Source organism: Myodes glareolus, chromosome 15 (assembly GCF_982192425.1).
Source record: "Myodes glareolus chromosome 15, mMyoGla1.1, whole genome shotgun sequence".
NCBI lineage: Eukaryota > Metazoa > Chordata > Mammalia > Rodentia > Cricetidae > Myodes > Myodes glareolus.
Window position 1 is genome coordinate 50,829,239 of NC_142040.1, and position 20,466 is coordinate 50,849,704.

Sequence of the window (20,466 nt, forward strand, 5' to 3'; positions counted from 1 at the left end):
AACCTTCTGCCAGGAGGCAGAAGCAGGTGGATCTCTGAGTTCGAGGCCAGCCTGGTCTGCAGCGAGAGTTTCAGGACAGCCAGTGCTACAAAGAGAAACCCTGTCTCAAAAACAAAAACATCAAAACAACAATAACAACAAAGGAAAAATACAATGAAAGTTCCTTTATGGAGGCTGTGAAGGTTTTATGTTTTATGTTGTTTGTAGACAATAGAAAGGAAGAAAATGATTTGGTGACTTTATAAATGCTGTGGCTGAATGAGACCCCTGAATAGTGGGGGCTTCTTCCCAGGACTCAGACCAGATGCAGACCACGCCCAAATACCTGTCTTCACAGAGACCCTTTATTAAGCGAGAAAGAAAAGTTAAAGTGGCTGCTTTCACTTAGGAAGAAAGCAGCAGCAAATGACCTTGCAGGTATAATTTTTAAGGGGAGAAGAAGGGAGGGTTTGTTAGAATGGGCTAGGGTATGGTGGTAAAGGAGATAGAGGATGAGAGATGGGACAGGGGCGGGGACACAGGACAGTGGGGAGACAGACATGGCACATGGGCAAATGGCAGTTTATAAAGGTAAAGGAGGGAAACTCGTGTTAGGATGAGGTGTTTAATTTTAATTGGGCATGTTAATTAAGTGAACCAAAGGGGGCTTCTGATTCCTGGACTTCAGTAGTCAGCTCCAGGAGGAGGAAGTGGCCAAATAAGGGAATAAATCTTGGTGGCTAATGTAATCTAATGGTTTTTAGCAAGGCAGAGGGAGTAGATGAGAAGGGCAAGGCTTGTCAGAGCCATGTTTGCCATGCTCAAGCTGACCATACTCCCTTTAATTATATTGTATTTTTTCCTTTTAAGTTTCATGTGTTGTGTTCAGTATTTATTACTGAAGTTTTCATCAAATGCATTAGGGATGCTTTTACTTACATTCTTGAGACAGAAAAGGTTGGAAAAACTGACCTAGAAAAAACGTGTAGAGGAGCAATGTTGATCAGTACTTTTCGCTTGTTAATGGAAAATCCTTCATTCTAAAACAGTGCTGAAAAAATGTGTGTGTGTGTGTGTGAACATTAATTTCTGTGTTCATGTGTGTGTACATTAACTTTAGTATTTTCAATGGATTTCTTTTCCTTTTTAATGTCAGTTTCTGTTATTTTAAGGTATGAATTTTATGTGAAATGAGGGTACTTGTTTCTTGCAACTTATATTTCTAGGTAAGACACATCTGAGTTAGACAAAATAAATACATTGCTTTATTGTTTTACATTTTTCTTTTTCTTTTATGTGTATGGCTGTTTTGCCTGCATATATGCCTGTGCACCACACACATGCAACACCTGGGGAGACCAAGAGGGGGTAGAGCCTCTGAACTGCAGTTGTAGATGGCTGTGAGCCATAGTGGGTGCTGGGGATAATCCAGGCCTTCTGAAGGGCAGCCGTGCTCTTAACAACTCCGCCATCTCTCTAGCCCAGCATGTGTGTTTTTAACACTGTGTAATTAGGAAATATCTTTTAGTCTCTCTGTGTATGTGCACACACATGCGTGCACAGAGGCCTGGGTCACCTTAGATGTCATTTCTCAAGCGCTGTTCACCTAGTTTTTTCAGACAGGATCTCTCACTGGCCTAGAACTTGCTGGGAAGATTGACTGGCTGACCAGTGAACCCAGGGATTCTCTCTGCTTGTCCACCACTGGGATTACAACTGTTTGCCATCACACCTGGCTTTGTTACATGAGTTCTAGGGATCAAACTTGGATCCTTGTGCTTACCTGGTAAGGGATCTGTGGACAGAGCTGTCTCCCCAGTTTCCAGATGTCATTATAATGGCAAACAGAGAAATACGTACATCCCATTTTTACTACTGTTGTTTTATGGCCCGAAAACAGAGTTCCTGTCACTTAAATATGTGGAAGAATAGTTTCTTTCTTTTTTTTTTTTTTTCGAGACAGGATTTTTCTGTGTAGCTCTGGCTGTCCAGGAATTCATTATAGAGCAGGCTGGCCTTGAACTCAGAGATCCAGAGACCCGCCTACTTATGCCTCCCAAGCACTAGGATTAAAGGTGTGTGCCACCTCTGCCCAGCTGAAGAATGGTTTATGTGCTTTATTTAGGAAATCAAATTTACCTTTTCAGGTAGGCTATAAAGAACTGACCACTTCTAGAAACAAATATAATTGGCTGTACAAATGTAGTAAATAAATACTTAATGAGTATATAAGAGAACCAGTTGTATAAAACATGATTTAAAAGTACACTTTTAAAAAGTAGATCAATACTCCATTCAGAATTCTGTAATTGATTTTCTTTAGGTGGCAGAGAGTCATTACCCTGAGTCTCAAGTAGCCACCGAGGAGGAGGGCAACGCTAATGTTGACTCCCCAATTGCTGTAACAGCTCAGGCTGGAGCTGAGGAGAGAAGTGAGCGGAATGAATGTTGTCAGAGCATCTGGAAGTAAGTTGCTATGTGTACTCTCATTTTCAATAAAGCTATTGGCTTAAGGGGAAGATTCAAGTGCTTAAAAATAAAAGGAATGAGCATTTCAGCAGTTTTCTGTCACTTGATGATAGATGTGTGGTAGCCAGCTTGCAGAGAAAGGGTTTGTCTTAGCCTGCTGTGTTAGAGGTTCCACCCCATGGTTGGTGGCCTTAGAGCTTCAGGTCTGTGGCACATCATGATGGACGTGCATGGTAGACAAAACCCACCCACTTCTTGGCCATGTCTCAAGACCCTCTTCAAAAGCATTTATTCAGTGACCTGTGAACGTCCCCAGAGGCCTGCCTCTCAGCCTTGTCCACTTCCCAGAGTGCTGCTCCATCAGCTAAGCCTTGGACAGCAGCCTTGGAGAGACAGGACCTGTCTATGGTGAATACCATAGCAAAAGTCCTATAACATGAAGACTCCTTTGTAAGGCTCTAATTTTAGATAAGCTGAATTTACTCTAGTATTTTGAGCAAATGAAAACTAGGACCTTCCACGTATCAGAAATGTAAGACACATTTTTAAAAAAAGACATAGAAAATATGAAAATGAAATTTGTTCATTGCTGAAAAGAACAAATTAAATGAAAGGAAGCTGTTTGTCTCCAAGAATGGGTTGTAATTTTCATTCCTACGTTTTGTTAGCAGAATGACAGCTGAAGCAGAAGATCCTGAAGTGAAAGGCATTGAAGATGAGATTATTCCCGTCACTCATGAGCCGGAGAAAGAATTCATAGGTGTTGACGGGAGTCATGCAGAAGTACAAACATTTACACATGATGAAGTAGATATTCTCATCTCAGACTGTGACGGTCAGTTCCTGCAGTCATAATTTTCTTTGATGTTACATAAAGTTAACAACATTCAAAATAACTCTCTTTTATTCTTACATATGTTTGCCATTACCTACACCTAAAATAATTTTTTTTTGAATTTTTGAGACAGGGTTTCTCTGTGTAACAACCCTGGCTGTCTTGGAACTGGTTCTGTAGACCAGGCCAACCTTTGACACAGAGATCCACCTGCCTCTGCCTCCATAATGCTGAGATTAAAGGCGTGTGCCACCATGCCTGGCTAGAACTAAAACTTACAGTGGTATTTTTTTTGAAATGCTGAGCATATTAACTTGTACCTTGGTTTTCAGATAAAACCAAGAATATGCAAGACATTTTTTTTTCTTTTCTTTCTTTATGCAAGACATTTTTTGTTAGTAGCTTTCTGAGTTGGATCTCTTGCCATGCCCAGGTAGTGATTTAGCCTCTTGCTTCCTGTGAACCAACTGAACCTCTCCCAGCTGTGAGCCTCTTCCATTTGTGAGCCTCCCTTGGAAAGAACCCCGGGAGCTTTGCTGAACTTACTCAAACTGATGCAAGGTCTCAGGGCTCTCCTGGGATCTATTGATAAAGAGGAAGTAGTTTTTAGGTGTTTTTTGAAATGTACTTGTGTGGGGTTAGATAGTATTTCTGTCATATTGTTTCCTGTAGTATCCCCTAAACCTTAGAGGGAGAAAGAAAAAGCGAAAGATTATCTTTAAAAGTTGGCATTCCCTTCATTTCTATTCCTAGAAGGACCTGTTGGGAGTCTCAGAGGTTCCAGTGCTGCCATCTGCATGCCAGCGTCCCAGCTCTTACTGGAGGTAAGTCCGTGAACAGCATATGAGAATACACAGCTTCAGCCTTGTGCTGAAATCACACCTATGTGTGCTTACCCCTTTGTACAGTATGTTAAGGCAAAGCTGCTGTCTGCTATAGATGTGCTGACCTATAGACTATATGCTGAAATTTTTTCTTTGAGATTGTATTACGCGTCTGTTTTCTGAAGTACTCGAACGAGTTAGTCCAGAGTGGTGAAGGGGTCCTTGTTTATAAAGTATGGGTCAGTAATTTGCAGTTTCTATGTACTGTTTGTTTTCTCACAACCAGATTTCCATGCGGAACATAGGTCTTCTCTGTTACTTTAACGTCTGTTTCAAAAAGCATTAGTTTCCTCTCATTTTGTAGTGTTTTTCACAGGGTACATGTAATTTATAAAACTTTAGTCTATAGTAATGCCTCATCTACTTTAACAGACTCAGTAGCTAATACTGATGGGCTAAAGGCAGTTCACTTGTATAAGGACCTGGTCAGAGCAGGACCAAACCTTTTAAGGTTCATTTTGTTACTTGCTTTTTAGACTGATATTTAATGTGAAATTCAAAATACCAGCGGTCATGCCTATGTGTTTCACCTGTTTTTATTGTGGCTATGGGCTTTATTGACTTTTACAGCATAACACAGAAGAGGCTCAGTGTCCCAGGAAAGAACCACTGGAGACGAATGTGGATACAAAATTGACAGAACAAAAAGGGTAAGGAAAAGAAAGAATGATCCGTGTCTTTGTCATTGTTCTGTTACTGTGAAGATAAGTTGTGACCAAGGCAACTCTTACTAAAACAAAAACATTTAGTTGGATGTTTGCTTTCAGTTTCAGAGTCCATGATCATCATGGCACTAGCTGGGAGCTTTGCATCCTGGTCCACAGGCAGCAGGCAGAGAGAGAGTCACCGGGTCTGGTGTGGGCTTTTAAAACCTTTTGAAACCTCAAAGCATGCCCCAAATGACACACCTTCTCCAGCAAGACCACACCTCCTTACAGTTCCACTAACGGGACACAAAGCATTCAAACATAGGAGCCTGTGGGGACCATTCTCATTCAAATCACGAAAACAACGTGATTATTGCCTTTTTTTAAAAAAAAATCTTAGACATTTTTCATAATGTATAATGTATATTTTATGTTCGTATTATAACTTGAATTTGTCATGGCAGGGAGTTGTTTTGGGTAAATGTTTTTGGTATGTTTTCATAGAAGTAATCGTTTCTTTTACTGTTGTCCTCTTATCACTGTCAGCCTTATCACAATAAGTTGTACCTGTAAATAGGTCAGTTTATTCAGCTACTAATTAAGGAACTGTCTGTCCACACTGATTTTATTCTTATTGAATTAATACAAAAGCATTGTGCATCTGAATGCACACGACCTTCACTGTTGGGTTCTAGTCACCATATCCTGTTCGTTAGGGACAGGTGTGCAGACTTTGCTGCTGTTTGTTTAAGGGAGAAGTGATAGCAATAGCAATTTTCATAAGTTGCAATTTGAACATGACTTTTAAATTTTTATAATTTTTGAAAATTTAGGGGCTTGGGGGGTATTCATCCAGTAAGCTGCTTATCATATAAGCACAGGACTTGAATTTCATTTCTGGTGCCCATGTGAAAAGCAGGGTATGGTAGTGCTCGCTTACAATTCCAGTGCTGGCTAAATAGGCAGATCCCAGAACCTCCTGGCCAACCAGCCAAACCTAGTTGTTGAGACCCTGTCCCGAAACCAGAAGGAATACCTCCTGAGGAATGACAGCCACAGTTGATGGTTGGCCTCCATACATACCCATGCTCACATACCATGCTGTGCAAACTACACTCACACAAAGAATTTTAGGATTGCCTTCATGTCTCTCTCTCTCTCTCTCTCTCACCTTGATACAAGCCATAGTTATCAGGAAGAGGAACCTCAGTTGCGAAAACTTAACCAGATTGCTTGTAAGGTGTAGGGAATTTTATTGATTAATGATTGGTGTGGGAAGGTCTAGATTACTGGTGGGGGTGGGGACAGTTGGCCCTGAATTATACAAGAAAGCAAACTGAGCAAGCCAGTAGAAGCACGCCAGTAAGTTGTCTCACTCCATAGTATCTGCTTCAGTTCCTGCCTCCAGATTCTTGCCCTGACTTTCTTCTATGATGAACTATAGCCCTATGAAGTGAATAAACTTCTTCCTTGCCAACTTGGTTTTATTTCTATTTCGTTTTTTGTTTTTTGTTTGAGACAGGGTTTCTCTGTGTTAACAGCCCTGGCCTGTAGGCCAGGCTGGCCTCAAACTCACCGAGGTCCACCTGTCTCTGCTTCCTGAGTGCTAGAATTAAAGGTGTGCATCACCACCACCTGGCTTATTTCTATTTTGAATAGTTAATACAAAATGTTTTGCTTTTGAGACAGGGCCTCACTGTGTAGGCCTGGCTGTCCTAGAACTTTGTTGTGTTCTAGCTAGCCTCAAATTCATACTCTACCTGCTCTTCCTCTCGAATGCTGGGATTAAAGGCATATGCCACCGCACCCAGCTAAAATAGTTTCCCTTTGAGGTGCTATGGATTGTTTCTAGAATCTCTCACATACTGGAAAAACACTTTACAAATGAGCTATATTTCCTGTCCACTAAAGAATTAATTGAATGCCCCATGATGACATTATAAGTATTAGAAATATTGATATTCTTGAACAGTAATCTTTACAGTTTCAAATATATCAGTGGATTCTTTGGTCTGAGTAAAGTGCCATTATTCTGCAGAACTATGGGTCATAGATAACCTATGTCCCCTAGGTTTAGATTACATTTTTGTTGCTGAGCAATCAGTGCTGCTCGAGTTGTGTATTAAGTCATGGAGTCTTTGCTGTTATTTTGAATCTGTGACTAATTGCTATGGAGACCAGTGTAAACAGATTGTGATTATGAGCTCAGCATTGCAGCACTATTAGAGGATTGGATTCGTAGGTGGCAGAGCTGTAGTTATGTGCACCTTAGAAATGTGATGAGTATCTTGCTCCTAATCATTTATTTTTATTTGTAGTGTGATTGAAGCTTTGTCAAATTCTGAACATACCATTCCTCATTCACTTTATATAGATGCAAATTCAGAAACTTCTAGGTAAGATTTTTTTTATTTCCTATTCCATTTTGAAACCATGCTTTAAAAATAAGACAATGAATTGATACCTGCTGTGCCAGTCTGAAATAATTGCTAAGTGTTTGTACTAAAAACCAAGGAAATAAACAAAGAGCTGCATAGGCATGCTGTTTTGACATCTCAGTTATTTGTAGATTTTCCTATACTATCTGTGTTTTGAAGACATGTGGAACTATGTTGGGACAATCATTTCAAGCACAGCCGAAATCAGTATTATATATATTATTGAAATATTGTTGTTCCCATTCATCTTTTGACCCCTAATAGCATAAGAAATGCTTTAGGCTCATTTTAGTATTCTTTCCCTCATTTTGCACTACTGGGTGTTTACCCTAGAGCCTCAAGCAGGCCCAGTGCTTTCCTGGGCCAGCCCAGATGAGCTTCTGAGATCAGTCAGAGAGATCAGGCTGCAGTGGCTGAAGAGTTAATTCTCTTTAGGTTTATCCAGTTTGTCTTTTTTAATTTTCCTACAAAGGTTAAACTGAGTGCTTGGAAATTTTGCTGAGTTAGAAGAAAAATTCAGTACAGTTTTGCTAAAGGAAAAAGTTCACGTAGTTAGAATGGATCCCCTTGCTAGTGTTGGGAGTACAGCCCAATGTAGCTGTGTTAGAATTGTCACGTCAGTTGTCATAGATCTGCCATATAAATGCAGATTGTTTTTAAGCATGTTCATTGCACAACAAAGGGAAAATGCTAGTGCTGAAGAGAATGAATATAAGTTCAAATCTACATGCAATTTTGTATGTTCTGTTTGTAAACAATGACTAATTTATTTGAATATTATACTTACTTATTCCCTTATTTAGCTTATAAAATTTATTTGCTTAGAAAATACGGGGAAGGCTGGGTGTGGTGGCGCATGCTTTTAATCCTAACACTTGAGGTGCAGTTAGTAAGTTCCGGGTCAGCCAGGGCTACATAAAGAGGCCTGGCTGAAAGAAAGGAGAGAGATGGGGGGAGGGAGGGCAGAGGTAAACAGAACGAAAGAGAATAAAATGAAATACTAGAGACTTATGGTTAAGGAATCATTTCCTAATAATTGTTTTGTCCAAAAGAGACCAAAGAACTTGCTTTGGTCTTTAATTTTTAGTTTTAATAAGTATTTTTATGGTTTATTATAAATGGAAACTGGTTTGTTTGAAATGTTCACAGTTCTGTGGTTTCATGTTTAATAATAATCACGTCATTTGTGCTGATAATCTTAGTATTAAATATCCTTTCCTTTCTTTTAATAATTTATTTAACTTTATTTTATATGCATTGGTATAAAGGTGTCAGATGCCCTGGAACTGCAGGTAAAAGACAATTGTGAGCTTCCACGTGGGTGCTGGAAATTGAACCCAAGTTCTCTGAAAGAGCAGCCAGTGCTCTTGACTGCTTAACCGTCTCTCCAGCCCCTTAACTGTATTTTCAGCTGTTAATTTTGGTTAGTATTTCAATCCTAGGTCTCTGTGGTTAAAGAGGATGATGGTGCAGCTCTCAGGCGTGATGCCATCAGGAGCCAGGGTGGGCTGTTCTGGGCCGTGACGTCACTGCTGGGAAGGACACATGCAGACATTCAGATGATGGGGAGAGCCCTGAATCACCCGACTAACCTTCAGATCCAAGGAAAAATAGTGTCTAAGTCTTTAGATCATAGGTATCTAATTGTTTGGGGATTTCTGTTGTTGATTAATGTATTTTTTTTATTTGAATGTTTTTCCACAGTGCACAGATTTCTGAACTTAAAGAGAGATCTTCCTCAGTTCCACCGCTCATGTCGAGTGAAGCCCATGGTGCTTCACAAACACCTGTTCCCACACTTCAGGAGACTCAGAGACACGAGCTCGGGGTTCACTTACCAGATTCTTCTGATTCTGTTAGGCAGATGCTCCAGGAAGAGATGTTTAAATTAGTTCAGGTGAGCATTTGACTACGTAAATAAATATACACATGATACAGCCTAAAATTAGCAAACTAGTAGAAATGGACTAGTCAAAGTGGAATTCCATGCTGTTCTCTGCTCTTACAAGCCATTGTATGTCATTCAAAATTCCTCCTCTGGACCTCTAGTCCAGATATGTGTGACTTATTTTTCTGGGTATTTTGGGTGAGGTGCCAGGTAGATCAAATCAGATCTACAAAAAAATCCCAAATACATTTTCTATACAAGCTTTTGGACCTAATTTTGTCTTGGACCGAAAGTGTCTGGCATTTCAAATGACTGTTCGCTTCGACTTCTTTGGTCTTTCCCGCCTGAGCACATTATTTTCTTTCAACCAATAGTTTTATTTATGTTTATTGCTTTGCTTTTTAAAGCCAGACTGTGTTTATTTTTAATTATGCATGTGTGTGTCTGTAGAAGATGTGCATGTGAATGTAGTTGCCGGAAGAGATCGTCAGATCCCTTGGAGCTGGGTTCTAGGACAGCTGTGAGCTGTCTGACGTGAGTGCTGGGAGCCCACTCAGGTTTTCTGCAAGAGCAGCATATGCTCTTAGCCACTAAACCATCTCTCCAGCCCCCTTTTTTCCTCTTAAAATATTAATTTTCCTCATACCTAATCCTCTACTCACATCTGTGTTCACTTAGGTATCGTATATCTTTTTGGTTTTGCTTTTCGAGACACGGTTTCTCTGTGTAATACCCCTGGTTGTTCTGGAATTAGCTCTTGTAGACCTGGCTGGCCTTGAACTCACAAAGATCCCACCTGCCTCTGCCTCCCAAGTGCTGGGATTAAAGGCGAGCACCACCACCGCCTGGCTGGTATCTTTATGTCTTATATTCCATTTTATGTTAGTGATTCTTGGCACTGATCTCTCACTGAACGTAGGAGTCCTGGTGAGATACTCTTTCAGGATGTCCTCAGTCCCAGGAAACTGACTTTGTCCTTCTTCCCAGTTCCTTCCTACACCTCTTAGAGGAATGCTGCCTGGTCTACCAATTGAAGTGTAAAAAGTGTTTCTCCAACTGTTGTGTGAATTGCTGGGGTTCTACCTGCTCAGTGCTCTGTACATTTAACAAGTTCACTGTGTTTTACTGTGCAGGGTTGAGCGTGGCTGTGTTATTTTGCTTTCTCCATTACTCGCTCAGTTTCACTATGTCCTCTTGTTGCCACCTCCCCACTCTGATTTTGTTGTTGTTGTTGTTATTTAGACAAGATCTTCGTATGTTTACTGTGTCCTCTTGATTGTTTGGTCCCATATATTATATGTGACTATTGTAGGCAGAGTGTTGTTTTTTTTTAAATATTTATTTATTTATTATGTATACAGTATTCTGTCTGTGTGTATGCCTGGAGGCCAGAAGAGGGCACCAGACCCCATTACAGATGGTTGTGAGCCACCATGTGGTTGCTGGGAATTGAACTCAGGACCTTTGGAAGAGCAGGCAATGCTCTTAACCTCTGAGCCATCTCTCCAGCCCCTGTAGGCAGAGGTTTTCATCAGGACCGCTGGCTCCCTGTAACCACACAGACACTTAATATTAGTTATATGCTTGGCTAATAGCTTAGGTTTGCTACTAGCTAACTCTTAAAACTTAAATTAATCTGTATTTCTTATCTATGCTCTACCACTTGGCCATACTTTTTCTTTTTTTAGCACAGCGTGTTCATATTGCTTCTCTATATGTTTCTTGGTGTCTTCACCTTCTTCTACCCTTTTTGTCCACAACTCCTATTTAACCTTTTCTTGCCTAGCTATTGGCCAGTTGGCTCTTCATTAGCCAGTGATAGTAATACATATTCACAGTGTACAAAGGTTGTTCCACAGCAAACTGTAATCTCTTATTATTTCTATATCTCTAGTCAACCTTAGATTCTTAGGATTTCATACTGCCATTGTCGTGTGTGTGTGTGTGTGTGTGTGTGTGTGTGTGTGTGTGTGTGTGTGTTTAGGTCATTCTCCTGAGATAATTCTGATTTCACTTTACAAATATTATATACTGTCAGTTTTCTTTTAAAAGCATAAAGAAAGTGGCCTGCAGAAATGGTTCAGTGGATAAAGTCCTTCTGTATACACATGAGGACCCAAGTTTAGATCTCCAGCATAACATGTGAAAGCCAGGCCAGGTGTGGCAGAACAGATCTGTAACCCTGGTGCTCAGGGAAGCATAGAGGGTCAGATTCCAGGACTCACTGACCAGCCAGTCTATCTGAAAGGCAAGCTCCAGGCTCAGTGAAAGAACCTGTCTCAAAACGGTGGAGAGAGATCAAAGGAGATACTTGACACTGACCTTTGACCTTTACATATGCATACAAGCAAAGGCCTATCTGTATCTGCATACACATGCAAACACCACACACATGCACAAGGATAGATCAATAACTTGCTCAATATAGAGACAGATTGAAGAAACATACACAATAAGGATAATGCTGTTATCTCTGGAGGCCAGATTATATAAATGCAATTTTCTATTAGTTTTTAAGTTAGCATGCCAAGTAATGTATTTGATCAGATATTTTCTTTTTAGGCTTAATTATTTTTCTTGTAATATGTTCCTCTTTGTTTTGTTTGTGTGTGTGTGTGTGTGTGTGTGTGTGTGTGTGTGCATTTCCCTGCATACATGAGAAGTTCAGAGAACAACTTGCAGGAGTTGGTTACCCCTTTTCTTTGAGATAAAATAACCCCCCAAATAGAGTGGCACTGTTGGGAGGTGTGGCTTGATTGCAGCAGGTATGGCCTTGTTGGAGGAAGTGTGTCAGTTTGGAGGCGGGCTTTGAGGGCTCTTTGCTCAAGCTAAGCCCAGTTTGTGAATTTCTGTTGCCTGCAAGTCAAGATGTAGGACTCTCAGCTCCCTCTCCAGCACCACGACTGCCTGCACACCACCGTGTTTCCCACCATCATGATAATGAACTAAACTTCCGAAAATGTAAGGTATCCCAATTAAATGTTTTCCTTTATAAGAGTTGCCATGGTCATGGTGTCTTCACAGCAATAGAAACCCTATTATCATTCAATAGAAACTATAATTTTTAAAGCCTTGTTATACTGCCCTCTTGCTTTATTTCATCAAGTAGGATGAACGTTGGTCTAGAAAACCTCACTACCAACCTTTATCTTCAGTATTTTTCTACTATACTCTTGCAAGTCCAATGTTTTTCAGCTTGATTCCCGGACCCATAACATGAACACCACTTAGATCTTAGGGATAAAATTTCTAGGGGCTGAAGGAAAGGTTGGTTCAGCAGTTAAGAGCACTTGCTGCTCTTTCTGAAGACCCATGTTTGATTCCCAAAACCCACATGGTAGCTCACAAACATCCTTGTCTCTAGTCCTAGGGATACTGATGCTGTCTGCCCTCTGGGGGCACCAGAAACACACGTGGTGCTCAGACATACTTGCAGGCAAAATACACATATGTAGCACAAATAACAAAAAACCCAGAGACAGAGATTGGGGTTCAACCTGAAGATCAGAAAAGCAAAGCAACCAACCACTAGAATGACCTTTTTACCTCTACCAAATCTTCAGATTGAAAGGGCGAGATCCTGTCTCCACAAATCCCCAGACTCCACACTCCTGTGTCTTCCGCTTTAGATTCCTCTGTCCGCCCAGCCTAGGATAGCCTTGAACTCACAGAGATCCATCTGCCTCTATCTCCCAAGTCCTGGTATTAAAGGTGTGTGCCACCACTCCCTGGCCTCTACTGGCTTAACTTTGCACTCTGACCTTCAGGCAAACTTTATTTATTAAAATACAAATAAAATACACTGTATCCATACACATATAAGTAAAACTAAAAGATTCTAAAAGAATGAAAGAGACGTCCTACCTAGACCTGTTGAATCAGCAATTGTGGAGGACAAGCTGAGCGGAGTGGTTTGATGAACAGGTTCTCCAAGACACCTGTGCTCAGTCTGAGACTTATGCTTAGCCTGCTGCTCAGCAAACCTGGTGTCTGCCTTCTGTTCAGCTGGTTCTTGTCAAGGTTTTCTGCATGTAGAAAACTTAACCCATCTCAATGCATACTGATCCTAGCTCTTATCCTCAGACTCTGATACTAGTGATGAGAGTGACGTGGACTTTGGGAATTTCTAATGCTCCTGAGGTGATTGTTGTGTTCAGCAAAGTTTGGAACTGCTGGTACCTGCCTTTACCTTTCATTTAGTTGATCATTCTTCTCATGTGTTGTTCTGCTCTTTTCTATTTTGAAAACTTGTTCAAAACATACTTATTCTCAAGCATCGTCTCACTCCAGTAGGTTACTCCTGGGTATCTTATACAAGTTAGTTGTGCAATTAATCCCCTCTTTTTCCTGATTTAGAATTCACGTCCCAAGATGACAGGAAGTTATACCATTATCTCTCCCTTAAAAAAAATAAATAAACCTACTTGCTTTGGTTTTCCACTTAGCATTTGAGAATGTGGCTCTTGCTGGTATCTTAACATCTTTTCATTGGTTTTTGTTTTGGTTTGGTTTTGGTTTTGGTTTTTTCAAGACAGGGTTTCTCTGCATAGCCCTGACTGTCCTGGAGCTCACTCTGTAGACCAGGTTGGCCTCAAAATCAGAGATCCTCTTGCCTCTGCCTTCCAAGTGCTGGAATTAAAGACTTGTGCCCACCACTTCCCGGCCTTTTCATTTTGTTTAAGGTATTATTTTGTTTTATTCTAGCTGCAGCAGATTAATTTCCTGAGCCTGATGCAAATAGTAGGACCGTCCGTTGCTAATCTCCCAGACATGCATCGGCTTCTCCAGCAGGTTCATCCTGTGCATGCTGGGCAAAGCCCAGCATCAAAGCCCACAAGGAGTGATTGTGCTTCTGAGGTCAATAGCAGACAGAGATTTTTCGCTAACCCAGAGCCCATGGGAGAATGTAGCCGGGAGCCTGGCAAGAACAGCCCACCAGACCATGGAGGAGTCAGCCGACCTGATCAGGACAGTAATGGAAATGCAGAGGTAATTCACACAAAGATACCATTAGAACGGAAAAGACAGCTCAATTGGGAGAAGTTCATGTTTGAGGTTTTAAATGTTTGAAGTTCATTTATCAGAACTAGTGTTAAAGAAAAGTCAGTCATGGTGCACACCCAATCCCAGCGCTGGGGAGGTAGTGACAGATCTCTGGGCTCACTTCAAACTTGCCTAACCTACTGGTGAGTTCTTGGCCAATTAGAGACCCTGTTTTAGAACAATAAAAGCCAAAACAGCAACAACAATGGATGGCACCTGATGACACCCAAGGTGGTCCTATGGTCTCTACCTGCACATGGACCCTCAATCATTCTATTCTGGTTTTATTTCTGTTCCTTTCATAAAATAACCTGAATAAAAGCAACTTGGAGGAGAAAGAGTTTATCTTACTTTGCAGTTCCAGGCTACAGTTCATTGCAGGTCAAAGTAGAAGGAACTTGAAGCATGTTGTCATATCCCATCCACAGTCAAGAGTAGAGAGGAACGAAAATCTGCCTTACTTGCTTGTGCTCAGCGTCATTTCCCATGCCTAGAGAATGGTGCCGCCCACTGTGGTCTGGGTCTTCCCATGTGAGTTATCTTAGAGAATCTTCCACAGACATATTCATAGGACAACCCACTGTAGACAATCTCTTATTGAAACTATTTTCCCTCATGATTCTAGGTTGTGTCAGGTTAACAATTAAGGCTAATCATCACACATGTGCACGTGCATGCACACACACACGCACACACAGTAAGTAGTGTTTGTGTCCTATTTGATTAATCATTGGCTTTTTGTTATTGGAATAAATGGTTTTTTTTTTAGCAGTTTTTCTAACATGCTATCTATTCACATCATACTAGATATTATTTGCCAAAAATTGTAATATAATGTAAATTTATATATTACTATTTTTCTTTCAGGACATTGCACATGGGAGTATTCCTTTGTGTCAATTAGATGGCCAGCCTAAGATGAGAGGACAAACTGGAGCATCTCCAAACTTGGAACCCACTTCATTTTCTCGCGCTCCTGCTGGAGACACCGGCCTCCAGCTGCTGTTCACCCCTGCTGCTGTCCAGAGGGCCCCACAGCTGATCCCACCGGCCAGAGCAGTCACTCCTGGGAGTGGGTTCCCCCTGCTTCATTTTCAGCCCAAGCGCGAATTCAAGCCCCTTTCCTTACCTCTAGGAAGAATTCCGGAGGTTCCTTTGAGACCTCAAGCCCAACCAAAAGAGGCTTGGGGATTATCTGATTCTTGCCAGCCTCCTCTGTCGCAGAGAACTGTGCAGCCTACCTCACCATGCCACTCAGATCCAAGCCACTACAGTGCGGAAACCATGAACAAGGCAGATGCTGTCCTCAGAGACACCCCTCAGCATGCGAACTTGGATATGTACTTGACACCTCGGCAGGCTTCTTCAGTATTTATAAAACCAGAAAGTGTGTTTGATGTTAAACCAGGGCCCCCTGAGACAGCTCCTCAGAATTCTTTTGGACTTCCTTTATTACACCTGCAGTTTAAGCCGCCTTGTATATTCTCATCACCACCAAGAGCATCAAGTAGATTGCCCTCAGTACCTACCAAATCTGGCCCAGAAAGGAAACAAAACCCACAGCTATCATTGCTTCATTCATGTTTGCCCCTGGAGAACACGGTAATGACTTTTTGTGTGGTGATTGACAAGCTGTTGTGTTTTCCCATGCTGTGAACTCTGTTTGTTCTGTGAGAGCTCAAAAACATGTTTTAACATCTATTTATAATGAGTATGGGTATATGTCTTAGTTAGGGCTACTGGTGCTGGCATGAAACACCATGACCAAAAGCAATTCAGGGAGGAAAGGGTTTATTTGGCTTATACCACCTCATCACTTAAAGTTCACCATTGAAGGGAGTCAGGACAGGCACTCAGACAGGGCAGGAACCTGGAAGCAGGAGCTGAGCTGAGGCGATGGAGAGGTGCTCTTACTGGGTTGCTCAGTCTGCTTTTTTGTAGAACCCAGGACCACCAGTTCAAGATTGGCACTACACACAATGGACTGGGGCCTCTCCCACTGATCGCTAATTAAGAAAATTCTCTCCAGGTTTGCCTACAGCCCAATCTTATGGAGGCATTTTCTTTTCTTTTTCCTTTTCTTTTTCTTTTTTGGTTTGTTTTTGTTGTTGTTGTTTTTGAGACGGGTTTCTCTGTGTAACAGTCCTGGCTGTCCTGGAACTAGCTCCTATAGGCCAGGCTGGCCTCAAACTCACAAAGATCCACCTGCCTCTGCCTCCCGAGTGCTGGGATTAAAGGCGTGTGCCACCACTGCCAGGCCCTTGGAGGTATTTTCTTTATTGAGGTTCCCGCCTCTCAAGACAATTTTATATTGTGTCATGTTGACACAGAATTGTGCAGCACAGTGTGCATACATGTGTACACAGTCGGATGTTAGAGGACGGCTTGTGTGGACTGGTTCTCTGCTACCTGTGGGCTCTGGGGAACAGAATCGGGTCATTGCTCAGCAGTAAGCGCGTTACCTGCTGAACTGTTTAGCCTACTTCTTTGTTGTTGTTGTTTATTGAGACAGGGTTTCTCAGTGTGACAGTCCTGGGTACCCTGGAACTGGCTTTATAGACTAAGCTGGCCTCAAACTCACAGAGATCCGCCTGCCTCTGCCTTCCAAGTGCTGGAATTAAAGGCACTTGCTACCACCACCTGGCTTTATCAGCCTATTTCTTAAAGTAATTCTTCTGTTACAGACAGCATAGAATTCAGATTTTAAATTATTTTACATCTTAAATATTTTAGGGTTTTTTAAATATAAATAGCAGAATTTACACTCTTTAGTGCATTTTTTGCATACATAAGATATAAGTAAAATAAGCCAGATGGTGCTGGCGCACACCTTTAATCCCAACACTCGGGGGGCAGAGACAGGCGGATCTCTGTGAGTTCGGCCAGCCTGGTCTACAAGAGCTAGTTCCAGGACAAGCTCCAAGCTACAGAGAAACCGTGTCTTGAAAAACAAACAACAACAACAACAACAACAAAAAGATATAAGTAAAATACAATTTACCAGATAAAGAGAGAGTGTGTGTAGTAAGTGCACATGGTGTGCTTGAAGTTCTTAGCAATTGTGATACCATCATCTTCAAATTAGTTTCAGATAAACGTTTTTAAGCACATGGCAGTTTGTCAGTAGCTTTGTAAACATACCAAGTTCTCTTCAAAGACATTGTCTTTGATTTACGAACTTATGATGGTTTAGCTTCTAACTTGTATTAGGGCAGTGGCTGAGTGACTTGTTCTCAGGTCCACTTTACCCCCATTGGTGCTGCTACAGGAAGTAAGGGTTAGTCATTAGAGGAAGTATCAGCCATGCCTCCTGTTCTGAACATACTATGAACAGAGGAGGAGATTAAAGATGGGGAAATTTTATCATTTTGAGAACAATTTTTTAAGCTTTTTTTATTATTACCACAAGTTCTCCTGACCCTGTTTAGGGCTATCAGCATATGCTGATAAGCTCCCTCCATCTATAGTCTCCAAGCCACTACATCCTGCCTCCTGTATTTACGGTCAGTAAAATGCCCTACATATATTTCTCTCACAGGGAGAAATATTTTATATGGAAATGCAATTTAGAAGATGGGGACTTTACTTTTAAAACAAAATGACTCAGTTGAGGACAAAGGGTGCAGCTGAGTGGTCTCTCGAGTACTGGCTTAGCTTCCTCAAGGCCCTGAGCCAGTCTCCAGGGGAGGAAGTACAAAAGACATATATGAAATTTAACAGCCCTCTCTAATTGTCTAAAAGGCGGATATTCATTCTTCCTGTCCAAGTCAGTGTTCTGTCTCTTATGTGTCTTAGTTTAATTTAAACAAATGTTTTCTTTGTTTTTTCAACATGATTGTGTATTTGAGTTGTTACGCTTTCTTTCTGCAGTACAAGAAGCCCCAACTTATCCCACTTGAAAACCTCATGGCATTTAAAAGGAGCCAGCAAAAACTAGCACATAATGTGTTTGAACAAGGTGACTCTGGGCATCTTCAGCTTTTAAAGGTCAACATGGAACCGTCTAAAATGAAACAAGGAAAGAAGAGGTGAGTTCTGAATGAAATGTTACCTGATGTGTTGTATGCCTGGGTCCTAACGATGGTCCCGCTTCAGTTCCTTCATAGGAATGTAGTTCGTAGTGTCAGTTAATCTCGCGGAGAGGGATGATTTTTCCTGTGTGAAAAATGCTTTTTCCGCCTCTCCATTTTTCTTTCTTACCTTTCATGGGTTGGAGCGCTTTTCCCCATGTTTCTGTGACAGAATGAACAGGTATGTTCTGTAGTACTAATTTCTGGGATCAAGTAAAATTCCATGAACAGTTAGCTCTTTGAGCCAATATTTACTTTTCCTCACTTCACCGGTATCCCCCAAACTGTTAGGAGGTGCAGGAGAGTCGGGGATGGTAGGAAGTGTCTTGGCACTAGGAGATGTGCTTCCCAAGTCGAACTGAAGAGAGCCTATGACAGCCTTTGACCTGCAGCGGGTATTCAAGACGTGTTGATTAGTATGTTATGAGTATAGAACACGTGTTCAAATTTACCAATGCTGGTTTTTGCAGTGTTGAGCTCTCCTTGCTGAGGCTCTTACTTAGCCTCCTGAAGGAGCTTAGAGGAGGTTTCCACAGGGCTTCTGGCACCAGTTTTTACCATACAAGAGAGAGAGTTTGGAAGCTGCTTCGAAGGTGTACACCTGTCTCCACATGCTATTGACCAAGTCAGAGTGCTCAATCAGGGTCCCCCATGACTGTGTATTCCCGCGGAGTGTCTTGTTAGTTTAGTTAAGCCTTAGTGAAATGGATTTTCAGCAGTTGTTTTCAAGTGGCAAGACCCAGATGAGAACCTAAAGTTACTGTAAGGGAAGCCATGCCCTGTGCTGTTGTCTCCTTCAGGCAGAGCAGGCAAGCTGAAAGAGCGCTGCGGGAAGGAAGAGCCCAGAAGCCGAGAGGAAAACCAAGTGTTAGTTTCCGACCAGAGGAGTCCCTCATTAGTAACGGGTCGGAAGTCATCACGGAGCCCAAGGTACAGAGCAGCTATAGTAATCCATCCCTAACTTGCATGGAGCACTTTGGTGTTTCTCTGTGGCTGTGTAGCCTGGTTGCTGGAAGGTTTAAGCTGTGGTTTGAAGGGTCTGGCCATCATTATACACCTGAGCTCTGCTGATTCCCTCCACACACAGACACACTCAGTGTGAACGTGAGAAACAACTGGACGGCAAATTGAAAACTGCAGCTTAGCACATCTGCCTGGTGACGGCTGTGTAGAAGTCACTCTGGGGGTGGGGGCTGGAGAGATGGCTCAGAGGTTAAGAGCACTGACTGTTCCTCCAAAGGTCCTGAGTTCAATTCCCAGCAACCACATGGTGGCTCACAACCATCTGTAGTGAGGCCTGGTACCCTTTTATGATGTACAGACAGAACACTCTATACATAATAAATAAATCTTTTAAAAAAAAAAGTCACTATGGGTTTTCTTCTGTCTTAATGCATATGGTGTGTGATCTGCCTGGTGACTGCTGTGTAGAAGTCACTCATGGTGCATGATGTTATCATTTCCTCTTGGAGGCTGAGAAGCCTCCAGGCTTATCCAGGTACATTTGCTATATAACCTATTTTATAAGTCAAATCTCTATAATCATTCATTCTGAATTTGGAAAAAAAATCAAAGAGATATATAATTTCAATCATGTATGTTTTAAAGCCTTGCTTTTTAATTGAGTCCTCATGACCATGTATAGAGATACTAAATATCTTTGAGTTTATTAAAGAGTTTAATAGAAGTACAGTTTGAGTGTCAGTCTGCTCTGCCGTGAAGACCAGTACATGGTTATTTGTAAGTTGGTATTAAATTGATAATACTATTTTATTACTTGACATATGGATTTTATGAATTCTTGTACACTTATTTTGACAGAGTAAACAGGCCTAAAATAATGGAAATTAAACCTCTAACTATGAATTCAATTTTTTTAATATTTATTTATTTATGTATACAGTATCTGTCTGCGTGTATGCCTGCATGCCTGAAGAGGGCACCAGACCTCACTACAGATGGTTGTGAGCCACCATGTGGTTGCTGGGAATTGAACTCAGGACCTTTGGAAGAGCAGGCAATGCTCTTAATCGCTGAGCCAACTTTCCAGCCCCATGAATTCAATTTTTATAGCTATTAGATGGATTTTTTTCCAAAATAAACACCTTTGAGTTGTTAATACATTGTTTGGCTCTATTTAGGAACAACTAGGACATGGTGATTCTCAGCCTTTGGAAAAATTTGACATTCCTTTTGGTATGTATGATTAATGT

The 20,466-nt window shown here is 41.4% G+C and overlaps 1 protein-coding gene across 7 annotated transcripts in view; it reads left to right on the forward strand.

Moving 5' to 3' along the window:
• The window catches only part of Cplane1 (ciliogenesis and planar polarity effector complex subunit 1), a 96,665-nt gene that overhangs the window by 45,659 nt on the left and 30,540 nt on the right, over positions 1 to 20,466 (forward strand). For 6 of the 7 annotated variants that reach the window (XR_007230933.3, XM_048428927.3, XM_048428919.3 and 3 more), the window contains 11 exons: positions 2,303 to 2,445; positions 3,117 to 3,283; positions 4,037 to 4,107; positions 4,738 to 4,817; positions 7,133 to 7,210; positions 8,957 to 9,149; positions 13,845 to 14,129; positions 15,051 to 15,785; positions 18,054 to 18,211; positions 19,054 to 19,183; positions 20,395 to 20,449. Coding sequence is in view for 6 of the 7 variants with exons in the window: in XM_048428927.3 (XP_048284884.3) it covers positions 2,303 to 2,445; positions 3,117 to 3,283; positions 4,037 to 4,107; positions 4,738 to 4,817; positions 7,133 to 7,210; positions 8,957 to 9,149; positions 13,845 to 14,129; positions 15,051 to 15,785; positions 18,054 to 18,211; positions 19,054 to 19,183; positions 20,395 to 20,449 (2,095 nt within the window). In the remaining variant the exon portion in view is untranslated. The remainder of the gene's footprint in view (positions 1 to 2,302; positions 2,446 to 3,116; positions 3,284 to 4,036; positions 4,108 to 4,737; positions 4,818 to 7,132; positions 7,211 to 8,956; positions 9,150 to 13,844; positions 14,130 to 15,050; positions 15,786 to 18,053; positions 18,212 to 19,053; positions 19,184 to 20,394; positions 20,450 to 20,466) is intronic. The other variant, XM_048428937.3, reaches the window with a different exon arrangement.